This window comes from Acipenser ruthenus, chromosome 1 (assembly GCF_902713425.1).
Source record: "Acipenser ruthenus chromosome 1, fAciRut3.2 maternal haplotype, whole genome shotgun sequence".
NCBI lineage: Eukaryota > Metazoa > Chordata > Actinopteri > Acipenseriformes > Acipenseridae > Acipenser > Acipenser ruthenus.
This window is the reverse complement of record NC_081189.1, coordinates 40,091,156-40,110,040: the sequence shown is the minus strand read 5'-3', so window position 1 is coordinate 40,110,040 and position 18,885 is coordinate 40,091,156. Positions and strand designations below refer to the sequence as shown.

Genomic DNA, 18,885 nt, shown 5'->3' with positions numbered 1-18,885 from the left:
GAGCCCGCTCCTTCTCCACCCTCGCCCCGCAGTGGTGGAACTACCTTCCTACGGATGTCAGGACTGCCCAGTCCCTGACCACCTTCCGGCGCCCCCTCAAGACATACCTCTTCAGACAACACCTGTAAAACTCAACTCTTCCCTTCTGGACAATATAGCATTCTACCCTAATGCACTTTAACTTGCGCTTGTCTGTTCCCTATTTTACTGTATTTAATCCAGTCTGTAGTATTTTGTATTTCACTTGCACTCGTATCTAACCCTGACGTAACTATCAACACTGTTATCTGCTCTTGAACTGCCCCGATATCAACTCGTACTGTGTTTTGTATTTGCTCTTATTAGGACTGAAGTCATTGTATTTTGTATTGTGCTCTTAATTGTACTGTAATTCTTGATATGTATTTTATTTTGTATACAACTGTAAGTCGCCCTGGGTGAGGGCGTCTGCTAAGAAATAAATAATAATAATAATAATAATAATAATAATAATAATAATAATAATAATAAATGTTTAAACCAGTCCAGTCTATTTGGAGTTTCCACGCCTTTTACAGAAAGGGACAATTAAGCATTAGAAGAACATTGAGCCAGTTGTACATTTTACCCTCCCCTCTGCAACACGATCCTTGCAATAATATTTTGCATAGGCTGCTGCTGCTTATTTACACCGAGGAACAAACGTTTGAGGCACTGTACCTTTAAGAAAATGTAGCATTGCCGGGGTAATAGTGGAAAGTTGAAAGTTCAGAGACACAACAATAAACAGTAAGTGCTAAGCTGAATTAGTTCGTATCTCACCTCTGTGTGTAGGACTAGGAGACATATGCTGCACAATTACACACAAAATACACTGTTGTTTTCTTTGGTTATGTAAAATATGTGATAGGAAAAAAATTGCGAAGGAAAGTGGATTTGCCTGGAGTTACTTCGCAGCTTGAATATGCTGTTAACACAAGGTTGAAAGAAGAGCAGGATAGTGGTCTCGTAAACAGTACTACTACAGTATATTATTTAGTGCCCGAGTTTGAAAGTATTTCTGTTATACAAATGGAGTTTTGGTTGTAAAGTGTTTTTAAGAGATGCAGTATAGACTGTTGTAGCATCCGGCATACATATTTTTTATTTGTTTCTTTCTGTACAATATGAGATCTAATAATTATAATAATCAAATACAATTGTGTCAAATCATCCATTTATATTTATATTTACAGTACTTGATTTTCTCATCCCATGCTGGACCCCACCTGAACCCATACTTTCCAATGGGCAGGATAGAGTGAAAGTGAAATGCTTATGGTGTGCTATTATTAATGCGTCACTTGTAACTCATTAAGTGGATTTGTAGCATTCTGGCAAGATAAACTAGCTTCACATGTACAGTATATCCAACTCATTACAAAATCGGGAAGAGATTATCAGCCAAACAACAAGGGACTTTTGTGAATGTGGTTAAAGGTAAGAGGTGCCTTGGTTGTACACCTTTTAAAAATTACTACAAATTGATCAGGTTACAGAAATAAAGTGTCAGCAGTCAGTCAGCTCATTATATTTTTACTGTTTGTGAATGTCTTTTTTTTTATTTCTGGTGATATATTACCTGCCTTTGCAGCTGTTGTTAGAACACAGAGCAAGCGGCACAGGTGAAAATGATGATGTTTATGTAGATTTTGAATGTTCACATTTTTTACTGTATTACCATCATATTAGATCATTGGACTACAACAAGGGATCCATATTTTCAGAACTGGTTTACATCTTGTAATGGTCTGGAGGTTCAGTGGTTTCAGATCGGTACTAGGGTCCTGAGTCCGTTTACAAGAGAGGTTGAAAAACATGGGTTAGCATGGAAAGGCTTCAGTGTGCCAGCCCTTGCTAACCGCTCTGCTGAAACAAGGAGAACTTCTAAATTAATCTGTAGAAACTGCCCCTCCTGTGCTTTGCAGAATGGCATCATTTGGCTGGAAGAGGAAAGCTGGTGACAAGGTGTCAAAGGTGGCTGCTCAGCGATTTGAAGCTGAAGCTACTGAAGAAGCTGAAGTTGATGGCAATGAGGTTGACTGGCTCCACGTCATAAAGCGCCGCAAGGAAGTTCTGCTCGAAGACTGTGCTGCCAAGAGCAAACGGCTAAAGGACGAGGGAGCAATTCTGGCAGGAAATGGAAGGTAAGGGTGCATTAACAAGGCTGCATTTTATCACAACAAAGTGACTTGTGGCGTAAAATATCATTGAAATGCAGCCCTAGTGAATCATCTATATGAAACTTCTTCCACTACAGTACTTCTCTAATAATTCTATATCATTTACTTCATGTTTGCAACTGGAGATGCGAGGGGAGCCGTGTCAGTTAATAATAAAACAAATGAAATACAGCATTTAGTCTTATATCGGTTTTGTATATGAATTTAATAATTGTGTTTTTCTTGATTTAATCGGAGGCTTGACACTGTTGGAACTTCAGCATTACCATATCCCTTTGGCTCTATTTATTCCTCCTTTTTTCTTTTTCATTTCCTTTTCGGCCGAAGTGGCAGGGTTTTTGCATGCTGTGCCTTCAGAATCACTGCTGGGCATTTCACAGACTGGTTTGGGAGCAGCTGTTTTATGTACAGTAGATAACATCAAGGAAGCAGCCGCCCGAGTAGATAGCTGCCAATAAGTTTTATTCATTCACTGATCCAGGAGATACTTCTTACGGGGCTGTAGCCAGCATGGATCCAGTTCTTAAAAAGCAGAAGCGGGCGTCTTTAAAAAGCCTCGCTGATCCATTTCTGGCATGAGAAACTTTTGAGCGAAGACAAGAGGCTTAGCAAGCATGAGTTCCAGTAAAAGGATTTGGAATTTGCACAAGAGTATTAATGATATTTGACATACGGCAGCCAAAACAATTACAGTCATTTGAGGGTAAAAAAAAACACCACAAAGCTTTCTTTATTTGGTCTGAGTGTGTGTGAAAGAAGGTCATTTAGAACTCAAGGCTAACATTGCAGTTGTGGAATACCAGTATAGTCCCACCAGCAGCATCTGTCGAATAGTGCGGACCTGAAGAATAACCACAGTGTTATCCAGGTTAAAATTACGTTTTTTGAAAAGCAATAGGTGTCAAATAAGTTCTGAAATTACATTCAAAACAATTAAATAACATTTTGGTATGGTATTATGGTGCTTTCAGTACTTGAAGTTTTATCACTCTATTTACTTTGTCAGACATGTACACGCACCTGTCTGTTAACTTTAATATTGCCCGTTAATAGACATCAGTCTTATGATGTAAGTAATTACTCAATTTTCAATTTAAATAATAATGATTAGTTATATCAGAAAAAAATAATTTAATTAGTGCTTTCTTTGAGGGGGATATATTTTTGTTCAGTATTTTTATCTATCAGTATATCATCTGTCACAATTAAGTTAGTTAAAAATATCTCAAATTATACTGACAAATTAGAAACATGAATGAATAGTTAGTCCAGCAGATGGAGCTATAACCCAGTGCATGACAATTTGTGCAACACGTCTTTAAAACTGCAGTATCCTAATCCAGAGATGATGGATGCATTCACAGGGATTATTCCACGCAGATTCACCCGATGTTTACTACAGTCGCAGACATAATTACTGGCACTTAATATAAGATAATTCAAGAAAACATGTTAAATACAAGCATTTAGAAAACAGTAGCCACTAATTAATATGACAAAGAGCAAAATACACAAACGCTTAATTTCAAATATTTGTTCACAACAAAGGTTTTTACAGATTTACATTACAAGTCTGTAAAGTATAATTTAAAAATGTATTCATTAATTGAAAACCATTACACAGTAATTAAGCTGCATTATGAAGTCAACAGCCAGTAAAATAAGTAATTATTTCCAACACCTGTTGAAGAAGAACGTTTTGGCAACACCGCAGATGATGGTCAAGACAAAGGAGTTGGATTCACGTTTAAGAAAAGCACTCGTAGCAAACTACAACAAAGGGAATGGCTACAGAACAGTATCAGATAAATATGGAATACCAAAATCCACAATCAGATAGTGCTGGGACGAACACAGGATTTTCATGTTTGGATATTCACTCATAATTTCAATATTTGTTTGGATATGAGTTAGTTTTTTAAAAAGTAATAAAAGCCATTATATTGCTCAGAATGCAGGCAGAGACCGCATAGCAGCAGGTGCAGGGGGGCGTGGCTGTGGCCCGTGTGTGTGTGCCTTTATTTTACAGCAAGACGTTACAATATGTAACACGTTAAAATAGAAAAAATATCACAGGAGTAAAGAATACATTGTGTAGGTCTTACTTTACCCCAGTGAATTAAATACAAAACAAAGGATGCCAAATAGCAGTTCAAGTTAAACGTTGTTTTGTTTCTTTCTGAAATAAATAGTACTTAAAGTTGACAATGCATTTTATTTATTCATTTATTTATTTCATACATTCCTTGCCATTGCTGTTTCTTCACAGTAAACAGTGGCCATAGACACGTTTTCAACTAATAACATGAAGTTTACATGTGCCTTATTATAGCTGAACAAGCAAACAACTGAAATTGAACTTTAAACACTTCAAATAAAACAAACATGGAAATTACTGTGTAAAATTAAGTTTTAGTTGTCATTTATTACATTCCACATAACAGTCGCAACAAAAAAATTATAATATATAGAATCCATATACAAATCACTACACAACATTTCCAGAAAGTGGAATGACGTGCTTGCCTTTTTCCTGTCCCATGAGATTCTGACTCGCTCTAAAGCAGCACAATGCATTTTTGACCCAGATGGCTTTCTATAGAGATCACTATGCTTGCACACGCATAGTTTGGTTTGTTTACTTTTTGCTGTCCAAAACTTTTAAATAGAGGCTCAAAAGCTGCTGTGTTGATCCTGTGTGTTTAGTTTTTGTTATATATATATATTAATCTCACATATTATTATTATTATTATTATTATTATTATTATTATTATTATTATTATTATTATTATTTTATTATTATTTATTTCTTAGCAGATGCCCTTATCCAGGGTGACTTACAGTCGTAAACAAAAATACATTTCAAGAATCACAGTACAAGTAATAATACAATTAAGAGCATGATAAATACAGTGACTTTGGTTCTAGCAAGTACAAGTATGACAAAATACGATTCAGTAACAGAGCAGATAACAGTGTCAGTGGTAGTTACATCAGGATATAATTAAATACAAAATACTACAGATTAAATAACACTTGACTGATTACAGTATTCTAAAACACTGGATTAGATGCAGTAAAATAGGGGGCAGATAAGAGCAAGTAAAGTGCATTTAAGGAAGAGTGATAAGTGTCCAGAGGGAAAAAAGAGGAGTTCTACAGGTGCTGTCTGAAGAGGTGAGTCTTGAGGAGGCGCCGGAAGGTGGTCAGGGACTGGATAGTCCTGACATCTGTAGGAAGGTCATTCCACCACTGCGGGGCGAGGGTGGAGAAGGAGCGGGCTCTGGTGGCAGGGGAGCGTAGAGGAGGTAGAACCAGTCTTCTAGTGCAGGAGGAACGGAGAGGTCGAGTGGGGGTGTAGGGAGAGATGAGGGTCTGGAGGTAGCTGGGTGCAGTCTGGTCAAGGCATCTGTAGGCGAGTACAAGAGTCTTGAACTGGATGCGAGCGGTGATCGGGAGCCAGTGGAGTGAGCGGAGCAGTGGAGTTGCATGGGAGAAGCGAGGCAGAGAGAACACCAGGCGGGCAGCGGAGTTCAGGATGAGCTGGAGCGGACGGGTGACGGACGCAGGGACGCCAGCCAGGAGGGAGTTGCAGTAGTCTATGCGGGAGAGTACCAGGGCCTGGACCAGGAGCTGCGTGGCGTAATTGATGAGGAAGGGTCGGATTCTTCGTATGTTGCTCAGGAAGAATCTGCAAGTGCGTGCCAGAGTGGAGATGTGCTGGGAATAAGAGAGGCAGGGGTCCAGGGTGACTCTGAGGTTCTTAGCTGAGGAGGAGGGAGAGAGTGTGGTAGATTCCAGAGGAACGGAGATAGAGATCAGAGGAGGGGGAGAAGGGAAAGAACAGGAAGTCAGATTTAGAGAGGTTGAGTTTGAGGTGATGCGAGTGCATCCAGGAGGAGATAGCAGACAGACAGGTAGAGATGCGGGAGGGGATGGTGGGGTAAGGTGGGAAGGTGGGGAAGGAGAGGAGAATCTGAGCATCATCAGCATAGAAATGGTATGAGAAACCATAGGATGCGATGAGGGGGCCCAGGGAGCGGGTGTAGAGAGAGAACAGGAGAGGACCCAAGACTGACCCTTGGGAGACTCCTGTTGAGAGAGGACGAGTTGTGGAGGTTGCTCCATGCCAGGTTACCTGGTAAGTGTGGTTGGAGAGGTAGGAGGAGAACCAGGCCAGAGCAGTGCCAGAGATTCCCAGGTCAGCGAGAGAGGATAGTAGAATAGAGTGATAGATAGTGTCAAAGGCAGCAGCGAGTGAGTGGGGAGGGGGTCCAGGGCACACGTGGTGGGTTTGTGACCCTGGAGCAGGGAGGAGAGGTCAGAATCTTAGAGGGGAGAGAAGGTGGAGAAGGAGGGTGAGTTAGTAGGGGATGCAGTGGGTGTAGGGGTTGGAGCAGGAGGGGTGCGGGGGAGGGAGAGGTGTTAAAGAGTTTGCGGATATCTGAGATTTTAGAAGAGAAGAAAGGTAAAGTCATCAGAGGAGATAGAGGAGGGGGGAGGGTTTAGGAGGGAGGAGAAGTTAGAGAATACTTTACGTGGGTTGTTAGTGGAGGCTTGGATTACAGATTGGAAATAAGTACATTTAGCAGAGGAGAGAGTAGAGGAGAAGGAGGAGAGGAGAGTGCGGTAGAGGTCTAGGGCAGCAGGGAGTTTGGTTCTCTTCCATTTCTTTTCAGTAGATCGCAGTGTGATTCTTGCTGAGCAGAGCGCACAGGAGAGCCAGGATAATATCTCACAGAGCCACATATCTCACAGAGCTTTTTTCATTTGCATTTTGAAACTGTCACACAACTTCTGGTGAAACAGGCAATAAGTGCAAGGTATTTTTGTCATTTCTAGCGAGTACGAACATCTGATTTTTGTATCCGAATACATGTAAAAAAAATATTCATTTGAACGTTCGGATATTTGTCCCAGCACTACAATCGGATCAATAATCGAGAAGTACCACAGAGCAAATTTAACTGAAACTCTTGAAAGAAGTGGCCACATCTGAACACAGAAGAGTTGTATGCACCTAGACCTTGCTGCAAACCACTTTTTTTTTATTCATAAAACTAACCATCAAAAATTTGCCAAGAATTATTATTTTTTTGTATATATTTATTTGGCAGACGCCTTTATCCAATGTGACTTACAGATGTTATAGGTAGGGGTCTACTTAAATCTCAGGAAATGTACGTATTTTTCGCAGGAAGGTTATGGAATAAATTTAGGATTTCGCGGACCTGTTTAAACATTAAATAAACCTAAGTAGATAATATTTCAGAGCACTGTGAAAGCCTAAAAATAGTGGTACTTGCTTCCTTACTAATGTGAAGTACTGTCATTTGTTAAAGGCAAACATGCAACATCCCCCAGCTGCCGACATTTTTTGTGAAGATTTGCCCATACATTGAGACTGCACATCTGCATCCACTGAATTGGTTGGAAGTGTAAGGCAAAGCTTTGCCAAGTTATAAGTGGAAATGGATTAGAAACAGTCCGAAAACTCGGTTACCTAAGGGCATCTGGCATTCTTTAATAAAGTCCATATATGCTGCATGTTCGTTGTCATGTTATTTGTCCCATCTAGGAATTTATTTTATTAGTACAGTCAAAAGAAAGAAAACGTGTTGTGTATCCAATCTGTCTGAGCTGAAGGAAATATGTCAAGACAAAAGGGCCCAAATTTCACCCACAAGCTGTAACATATCGGTTAAGAATTATCCTAAAAGTCTGAAAGCCGTAATAAAAGCAAAAGAGGGATACACAAAATACTAAAGCAGGGGTGCCAATACTTTTGTCATAAAAGAATACTTTAAATTATAAAATGGCTTGGATAAATTAAGTGCTGTGATTGGCTGAACAAGATCACATGACTGTGTGGTAATAATTGTCTTACTGCACGGCTATGACATCATAGACCAACTTACTTACCTGATCTATTAATATTACTACGCCTTAATAGTAACAATTATCTAAAGTGTTTCTGTAGGTAAACATGTCAGCATACATCTGAAACAGTTAAATCACTCAACAATCAGATTTTTTTTTCATCTCTGTCACTAAGAATTACAGAAAATTGGCAAATATACTATTTATTTCGTCAGAGAATTGAACAAAGAAAACTCTGAGGTAAGCAGTAGCAGTAACACTATTCAAAAGCCATCTGAGAAATCACCACGCAACTCTCACTCAGCATGTAATATACTGTATATGCAGCAGCATGCATCTACTTATTAAACTAAATAGCGCCTTATAAAACTGACTAGCAAGTATGCAATATTTAAACTCGACACAACAGATACATCTCACCACTATACCCTCTGATTTCAGAAACATATTTAAAACCAAATTAAAATCTCTCCTGCTTTCTGCTGACACAACCGTTGGGCTTTTAAACAAGGTCGGGTTCAGCATAGAATTCTATTGCTCGCCGCAGACGGGAAGGACTGCGGCACTGCGCAAACTGACACGGATATCATCTCATCATATCATCTAATGCTGGTTTACAATCTAGGGAAATCACGCCTTACCGGCACCGATATGAAAACAGCCTCAGAAATTATTGGTCAGCTTCTCTTGAAGACCGCAAAGCATGAGTAGGATCATTTCCTAGAAAAAAAAAAAAAAACACTCGGAAGCCCCTCCCTTTGGCTGTTCCATGAATCCTCCCTCAGATGTGGGAAATCAGTCTGCTTTCAATTCACAAATGTCATTTCGTCTCGAAAAACTTTACTATAAATGGCAATGTTCAATGTAATGTTCATGGCAAATAAGTACAAAATATATGTTACAATCAAACAGTCTTCAGGGACTATTTTTTTCTCAGTGGAAGGATACATAATATATTTCTTATTTTTTTCCTTAAAAAAGCCAGTTTGTGTAATTATTTTCAAAAAAAAAATGTAGCCATTTTATAAGAGGAATAACCCACTCTGGGGTGTGTGGTAAGAATTGTCTTACCGCACACCCTGTCATGGGTTATTTCTTAGTTAAATACTTTTTTTTCTATGAAGATTATTTGTTAAATTACTAGAAATGGTGTATTTTGCTATTTGTTTTATAAAAGAGTGGTTAAAGTTTACTAAATGCTTGTCATTAATCTGTTACCTTGAATTATGGTATAATAAGCGTAGGGTGCCAATACTTTTGTCTGCGACTGTACATTCTTCCTTTATATAGCCTTCTGTGAAGTCCGCTTTACTATAAACCAGATCTTGTTGACCCCCCCCCCCCCCACCCCCCCCCCGCCTTGAAATGTAATTTTATCTGCAGGGAAACAAGCCCCTCACCCCCACCTCTTAAAACCTGATGTATGACACAAAGCACCACTAACAAAACCTTAGATTTTAATGATATTTTTGCTTTTCTTTTTACATACCCCAATAAGGACCCTCCACCCTCCCTTATGACTCCTTTGCTGTGTGAATGCAGGTACAGGGGAAGCATTTCCAACAGGGAGTGGTGTTATTCTACAAACAACAGCAATAAAAATAACTGTCACGATGTTCTGTCTGAAGTCATCACATTTCTAATTCTTTGTTTACAACATGAAAGGATGACGAACTGAGACTTTTTTTGTCATTTGCATTGGTTATTGAAGAAGAGAAAAGAAAAAGAGAAGAGAAAAGAATCATGTGAGAATTAGCGAAGTCGGTAGAATTTCGCCAGACCATTTTATTGACCTCACTGGGGATTTATCCACGACACTTCTTCATAAGGTGTCCAAAGGGTTGTCAGAACCTGTGTTTAAAGTGTAATCCTTTCAGCTGGTGTCAGAGTCACAGTAATGGCTGATGTTATTAAAAATGCATTTTAGGTTACGGGATCGTAGCAAAACAAAAAATCTCTTGACATGACAGTTTCACCACACTTCTCACCCGTTTCACGTGATTTATACTGTGTGGTTACCCACCAAATAAATCTTTGTGCAGTAACTTTGTCAGCCAATTGCAGTTTTCATCATTTTCAGCTCTAATGATTCGAACCAAATGATTTTCCTAACGTAATGCTTTCAGGGACAGATTTTTGAATTGCAGCAACAATGTATACAGGCAGAAAAGCTGCGATGCATGTTGTGTCAGCGTGAATAGCAATTACACCAGCATTTGTATAGTATGTGGGTTCCATACTAAGGTAATACGACTGCAACCAGAAAATCTGAATTTGTGGAAAAGGAGCCTGGAGTGAGAGTCATTATACAGGAAGTTAGGGCTGCAACAAAGTACATTTTGACCTTCGATGGTTCGAAACACATTACTGAAGGAAGGTTTGAACCTTCGCTAGGACTAATTTGCATAATTGACTGGTGACGTCACCATAGCTACTAGTATATATTTGATTGAAAATCCTATTATCTTGCAGGTAATCCATATAAATGGAATAAAACATAAACATATAGTTTAACAATATAGTATATAGAACAGTAATCATACTTTTATCATTTAAATACAAATACATTTCTACAAATCAAAAGATCACATTTTGCAGTGAAATTTAATGATTGGTTTATAGTATTCACACATTGTCAAATGGTTTCTTTTAACAGAGAGAAAAAAAATTTGTGAATGCCACCTGATGAATCTTTGAAGGTTCAGAACTACCTTCGAATTCCTGGCTAACGAACAAACCTTCAAACCTTTCCACAGCCCTACAGGAAATGTATGTGGATAGAGCAGAAGGCTTGTCTGGAAATTGATTGGCAGAAAAGTTATAAGAAATTGATTATTTTGGTATTTGTTGCATTTTTAAGTCCTGTTACTGCAATTAACACAGTAGTAATCAGCATATTATTTGGATGCAAGTGGTTTGTCACGGGGCTACAGAGGTAGCGTTTACCTCTTATTTCTTCTTCGTTGCCATCTTTAAAAATGGATTCTTGCAAAGTTCTGAAACAAGCATTCATGGGTTATAGAAGAGCATTTGAAGGACTTGTGGTGAAATAATTGACTTGACTCCTTTAATAATTCTCTGTCCAGGTGGGGCACCACCACTATATAAAGACTTTAATCAGTCGACAGCAAATCACAATCCATCACTCATTAAAAAAACATGTCATAAAACCGATATCTGTTCTGCCCATATAATTTTAAGTCAGATTTCAAGAACATTGTGTTGCACGCAGTTGTACCTGTAATTTAGATATCTGAAAATTGCATGGAATACCTTTTTCTATATCACTGGAAAATACAAATGGAGACCGGAATTTAAGTTTGTGTTAAATATGGCAGGGCTGGGGTTACAATCCCCTCCCTGATAAAACAGGTGTGGAATGTGGCCAGGTGTTAATTGATTTATCGATTGTGAATTAACCCTGGCCACCTGCTATAAACAGGAGCTGAAAAGCCAGTTCCTTGATTCTTTTGTTATTTACAAGCCTGGAGGCGAATCAGAAATCCTCACAACGGTGTTGAACCAGGGTCTGTAGACTGGGATAACTGCCATAATAGGGATTAATTTAGTGGATTTTAATCCCATAAAAGTATACAAGGGTGTGTCAGAAAGAAGGCTGTTGGAGCAGGACCTTCCTTATAGTGGGAGTAACGCTTGGCCGCTGTTTTAGACATCTTTTGTTTTGGTTAGCTGTGTTTTTTTCCCCCCACTTGGTTTTGTTTTGCGTTTTTGTATTTATTATTTTCACTAATACTTCTGTTTGTGTATTCTCGCCCCTGTGCTAAACCATTGCTAGTACATCCACGTAGTTTATGAAGGAGCAAATCCGCACAATGCAATTGCAACTGAATTACTTGTGCTGGTGTTTCAACCTCAAACCCTTGTGTCTCTATTAATCTCTCACAACGGATTCCCACAGCCCTCGTACAGTTGGTCTGATTACTCCTTTTTTTGGTCGTATATTTCCTAGTCTTGTCTACTGTCCTGGCAAGGGATTATCCATCTAACAAAACTCATGAATATGAACCTGGTGTAGCACCCTAAGTGCTGCTTTGCTGTGCATGGCTTGTATTGGAGGTAGTTACCAAACACACCTAATGTTAAGGATCTATACATGTGCCAAAAGAGGAATGGGAGAAATACTGATAAATTCGATGAGCAATATTCAGGAAGAATAATTGTAATTTCTATTAAGAGATCAGTTCAAGTGGAAAGCCTGACACTTGTGTGGGATGCATTGCAATTTTAATTGTATAGGAATTCTTCTCATGGTGGTGTAGTAGGTGAGAAAAGATTTAAACAAAAATTACTGGATTTTAATGTTATATGTTGTGTAGGGAAGTAAATTAGACAAAAATACTTTATATGTATAAAAGAAAATAATGTTAATACAATTATAAAAGCATTAGGTACAAGCCATTCTATTAAACTCTAGCAACCATACTGTATCATGTTATTTGTTGTACCTTCCAAGTTGATTTTACGTATATTTTTATCTTCATCCACTTGCTCAGCGATTTTTTTTTCTTTGTAATCCCTTATTAGATTATTAATTTCCCCTTTCAGCCATTGTTTAATATTATTATACTGTATGCAGTGTTTATTAGACATAACAGTTCATCATTAGAATTATACGTAATATATGTCAAGACCATGTTTATATTATCCAAAATAATTTTGAAAAACATTTTAAACTCGTAAGTGTCTGAATCCAAAACAAAACATTTAAACTTTAAACTAAATCGTCCTCTCTCTGCGGTTTTGTCATCATGTACAGAGAGAGAGACTTGACTTAATTATTAATACACTCCAAACTGTTGTTCTTGAATTACTCAGGCTAATGTTTAAACTAATGTGACACAGATATTCCATCAAACTGTCTGTGCTGTCCCATCGTCCCTTAGAGGCATCATCACAGTTCATGATCAAGTAGGTGCATTTTTGCAGTTTGTCAGTAGGAGTAATCCTGTGTTGCCCTATGTATGTCACACTGTAAAAGTGGCAGTGAGTCAGTTCTCCAAGTCTGTCCCCAAGACACGGTAGAGTTATTCTCCCACCTATCTGGACATACCTGGACTCTGGATATTAGTCTTGTTTAGGCAATTTCCATATTTTTTATCAGAGCCAAACCTTTGACTGTCCTTGTGCCTGCTGGAACTGCAGTTGTACATACTGACCACGTTGGATGCACTGGGTCTTAGTCATTTGCGGGGGGTCCTATATGGTCTCCGTTTTCCTGTGACCATGTGTAGTATACACTGTTATGCAGTTCTATACTGTGCATTTCTGTTTAGGGAACTCATTCTCCCTTCTTACTTTTCTGTTGTTTTACATGTGTTACATTGATTGCAACTTCAGAAACTGTCCCTTATCACAGTTTCAATTATTTAACTTTCAATGTTGTTCTTACAATTAATTTTAAATCAAAATTTTACCTTAATTTCAGGTATATTCAATTACCAATCAAGACTGTTCGTTTCATTGCAGTCTTTATTTAAGTCCAATTTAACACTTGTATTGAATTTTGTTGGGTTTTAATCACTGCTGTTAGTTTTCAGTTTACCCAGACTACCAGGAGACATTCTCCTCCCTCATTTATGCATTGCTGTGTTCCTCTAACATGGCTATAGTTCTTGCACATCCACCTGGAGCTCCAGGGACGATGTGAAGAATTACAACAGCATGTTGCAGTGTTTCGGATTGGTCTTTAGGAGTGTCCCCCTGTATTTGCACCATTCCATCACACTGTACAGGCAGTTGACTTCGAATTACATTTTCTCTTTTTATCTTTATACCTTTAGTGTCTGTCCAATTACTACAACACAGCTTACAACATTTGTTTTGGTTAATTTTACGTTTTAACCTAGTTTTGTCCCAGGCCTGGTTTCGCTATATTACGTGATTATTTCGCAACATATTTCGTGCATCAGTTTTAAATGCAAAAGAACTCTATTAAAAAATGCACTTCAAAATGTAGAAATTAAAAATGTAAAAATTAAAAAATGTAAAAAATTAAAAAATGCCAAGGCTTTGTATTACTTGTGGTATTATGTTACATTATACCGATGCACACAAAAATTGGAAATATTACAATTACTTTGTCTATATTATATCAGAATGAATTTGGCAGAATATGTTCGCACTCCTCCGTTTGGTAAATGGCCAAAGAGACATTTGAACATCTTTATTCTTTTAATTTATTCCACAAGGAGTCATTATTTGATTTATAATGCCATATGTTGGAGGTTTTCAATTTAATTCTAATCCTTTCCATTTTTAGATAGTGACATTGTCTTTTGTATTTATGTTTCTTTCTCGACAGTGGTTAAATGAGATAGGTGTTTGCCTTTTCCAGAAAACATATTTTCTACTCAAGTTTTTTTAGTTCTTCATTCTCTTTCTGCTAGCATTATTGTCAACAGAGTGGCAGTTTCTATTATATATATATATATATATATATATATATATATATATATATATATATATATATATTACATCTAATTTTACTGCCTGATTCCTGGCACCAAGTGGACAGTTCCTGTTCAGTTTTACACGTGAATAGATCAATTCCCTTTTCTTTTGTTTCTTTTAATAATTTTATTTGTTGTCATTAGCGCTTGTTCATAATACAGTGATATATTGGCCATGTTTACTGCAAACTGTTCTTTCTGTAATACTGTAATGCTGTTTCTACAACTCAGACTGATATCTCAGTAATTAAATACTTTAGTCTATGACTGTCTGCACTGCAAATATGCACCTAGTCTGCCCAAAGGACCCGCATACTAGGATTTAAATCGCGTAACTCTATTTGCCTCAAAGGGACTTGTTGAGATTTTATTCATTTTTTTAATTTTAGGTAACCTGACTGTCTCAATTCTGACTTAACTCGATGAGTTTATAAGTATATAGACTTATGTCAGTATTTACACATTTGTCTTTATTATTCCCTCTGACTCACTTTTAATATTTATTTCTGTTTGTGAATTCCTGGAAGTCCCTGTCACTTAGAAAACCACTATTCGATTTTCTTTTCCTAGTCTGGGGTCCCCCGCTGGGAATTCTATCCCTGGGCCAACTCGACCCTTATATCTTATTGCATTCACTTTACTTTTACTTTTCATTATTATGTGTGATTATTCAAAGATTGACTAACCCGATCAAGACGGTGATAATGGAACCGGTCATAAAAATGACGAAAATTAATCTTTACAACCAATGATTGTTTCAGGAAGTTTCTCAGGAATCCCAGGTATTCAGCACCAAAAACTGTAAGGAAATAAATTTGACAAATTATTTTTTAATCAAAAATACTTTACATGTATAGAAGAAAATAATGTTAATACAATCGTATAAACATTAGATACAAGCAAGAAAAGACACGCAGGTCACAGCATGCCCTAATGTATATGTTTGTATCATAACACAGATGTCCGTGGAGTCAAATCAAAGAATTGACTGATGATTCAAACAAAAACATGACATTAAATACTATGAATATATTAGCATTTCCACCCCCATTTCTTCCAATCAGTATGGATCCACCCTGCTATCACACACCTTCAACACATCACCTGGTAAGGGGGGAACTCTCCCAAATCTGTAACATTCTATAGTGTGTCACATTTTTTATTTATTTTTTATATATTTTTTTTTTATAAATTTAGTCGTTGCCAATTATTTTTATTATTTTCTCCCAATTTGGAATCGCCAATTATTTTATTATGCTCACCGCTACCAACCCTGCACTAACTCGGGAGGGCGAAAACAAACACACACTGTCCTCCGAAGCGTGTGCCGTCAGCGGACCGCTTTTTTTTCACACTGCGGACTCACCATGCAGCCACCCAAGAGCTACAGCGTCAGAGGACAACGCAGGTCTCGGGCAGCTTACAGGCAAGCCCGCAGGCGCCCGGCCAGACTACAGGGGTCGCTGGTGCACGGTGAGCTGAGGACACCCTGGCCAACCTAACCCTCCCTCCCCCCGGGCGGCGCGCGGCCAATTGAGCACCGACCCCTGGAAGCTCCCGTCATCAGTCTGCAAAGGAATAGCCTGTACTCGAACTTGCGACATCCAGACTATAGAGCGCATCCTGCACTCCACGTGGTAGTGTGTCACATTTTTACAGACCATCTTAACCTAATCTGTTAGAAACTGTTTCAAACAAGTTATTTGTTTGTTGTGTTCTGTTTTCACACTGTGTCTCCACTCCTCCACATATCTTGATTAGACACCTGGTAACTTTGGCGCTCTGCCCAGACGCCAAGATACGAGAGACTGCAAATGTCTAGTTTTTTAGAGATACAGGAGAATTGTAGAGTCTTGCTTAGCTAGTTACATGTGCTTTAAGATTTATCAAAATATGAAAATATAAAAACTCATACAAATATGAAAATTTTAACATAGAAGTAAAGAAACTTATAATCAAATACATAATGAATACTTTATGAAGAATGTCATCTACTACAGTTGCTTGTCGCAATCAAAGGTGACACACCTTGTAAGGGGTACTGTTGGAAGTGCAGTTCCTCAAATGAGATGTACAAGTTCAGCTCACTTAGTTAAAATGATCACTCATATATAATCAATTATTGAGCCTGGTGCCCTGCTGGTTGCAATCAAAACAATGTTTAATATGATATTCCAAAGTGGATTACCTAATATATATTATTTAAATGGAAGAATTTGAGTCACCACAATACTTGCTCCATGATTGAAATAGGCAGTGGCAAAATTATTGTGGCTGCAGTTTCCAAAGACAAAATGAAATGTCCGTTGTAAACAGAGATGCAAGACAAAAAAATAAATAAATGAAGCTTAGATTTGCTACATACACTTTTATTTTTCTTTAGTTTTAGTTTTTCAGTGTCCTTAGTAATTGGTGGAGCAGAGCTGTTTTTACAGTATATGGTGACTAATTACTCTGCACCTAAAGCATATTTTATTTTCAACAACAATACAAAGATAACAACGTCCAATTACAATATACAGTTAAGACCAAAAGTTGCATCACCTAGAATTTTAGGATTGAAACATAATTTAAAAAAACAACAACTTTATGACCATAATTTAGATATTTTATTTAGCATTACGTAATCGAAGAAGCTTCAAAATGATGTTGCAAAAGTCTAATGGAAGCCATAATACTAGTACAGGATTTTAGCGTTATGTAATTCAATATGTTAACGCAACATTATTCAACAGGTTTCATTCCGCTTTATTAAGCAAACTAGTTAATTCTATAGACTGATGCAAAACTTCTGACCATAGCTATACACATAAAGTATATTAAAAAATATGTATCTTGCAGATTTTACATTTTTCAGTTACTGTTACCTAAAACAACTCATTTCATAGCATATACAAATATATGCATTAAAGATAATATTTACAGTTGACCCTGTTTGTCATAAGTCTTCTTTCAATTTTCCATTTTGACAATTACCCCCCCCCCCCTCCCTTTTTTTAAGTAGTGTCTGTATCATAATTTTTGTTTATGATTTTCCATGCTTCCGATGTACAGTAGTCTTGGTGAATCAGTAGTTCTGGTTGGCTCAGAAGAACCAAATGAAGTTTAACTAACCATAATGGAAACCTGAAAATAATAACCTCTTCCAGTTTGTCTAACAAAAAATCCTCAAACTGCACTACTGCCGGGAGCTGACTGAGTCATGTTTGTTTAGGTCTGGAACACTTAAATGATGTAGCCTCAAATTATGCAGGGCCATGTACAGAAAGTGGGCATGCCATTCAAAGTATCTCTTTTCATGTTAAGTAGAACAGTATACATGAGAGTAGTGGCAGCTGGAAAATAGATGTGAGGTTGGTTGAAAAATGACCAGTTTCTCAGTGCTGTTAGTACATTCTGTGTTACAGCTGTCTAGTGCAAAAAATACAAATAGTTATTGGTGATTTAATTCACTTTTTCATCAAACATTAACGTGGCAAAGGAAAACACCCACATTGTCAACAATTGATACTCTTGACTTGTTAAATGAGGATCTTTTGAACCTGCCAACAAATATCTCCAGATTTACTTTACAAACTAGTTTACTGTAACATTTTCCAGTGATAAACACAGCTATTTAAAGATACAGTAATACAGTATACCCCTACAGTTGAAACCATGCTCTCTTATGCTAACTTTGCAGTTTGATTACCCACGCTTGTCTACCCGATGTTTTACCCACTGGTTTTGGTTTTACTATGCATTACTACAGTTTGCTATGCTTTTGCTCTGGTATAATGTAGTAAACTTACATGCATGCTAATAGCAGTTTGACAAAGGTTGTTTAAGTTAGTATAGATAACCATCACTACACCAAACAAATCACTCAACAGAGTCCAGATGTGCTACAGATGAGCAGAAAACTACTATCTATCAAGTTTGAAACTTATAGAAGCCATATAAAGAAAAATAAGCATGTGGTTTTTGCAATGGAAAAAAGCAACTTGCAAAACATGTAATCAACACTTTATTATTTTTTAAAATTGAAAAAATCCTTAATAAAACAATCAAACCTGTTCCTATTTATTTATTTATTTTTGTAAAGCATTTTCAGCATATTTTTCAGCATATACAGCCTTCATGCACATTCAAAGCTTTCTTGGAATACAGTAGTTTTCTGCTGTAATAAATTAGACTTTTCTCAGATTAGTCAGTTTTAAACATGAAGGAATGACTAACAAGAAAGCCAGTGTGGCACGATTGACAAGGTTTGTAGGTCATTTCAACAAAGTTATCAGTTAGTCACCGGTTTTGATTAGAAATTGATCTTCATTTGGAAAAACACAGTGTGACA

General features: G+C 37.5%; 1 protein-coding gene across 3 annotated transcripts in view; it reads left to right on the top strand.

The window, feature by feature from the left end:
• The first annotated feature begins 662 nt into the window (after nucleotides 1-662).
• The window catches only part of LOC117420757 (tetratricopeptide repeat protein 33-like), a 47,660-nt gene continuing 29,437 nt past the window's right edge, over nucleotides 663-18,885 (top strand). The window contains exons 1-3 of one of the 3 annotated variants that reach the window (XM_059025147.1): nucleotides 689-768; nucleotides 1,215-1,458; nucleotides 1,947-2,165. In XM_059025147.1, the coding sequence (XP_058881130.1) occupies nucleotides 1,948-2,165 (218 nt within the window). In that variant the 5' untranslated portion in view covers nucleotides 689-768; nucleotides 1,215-1,458; nucleotide 1,947. The other 2 variants (XM_034034372.3, XM_034034370.3) reach the window with 2 other exon arrangements.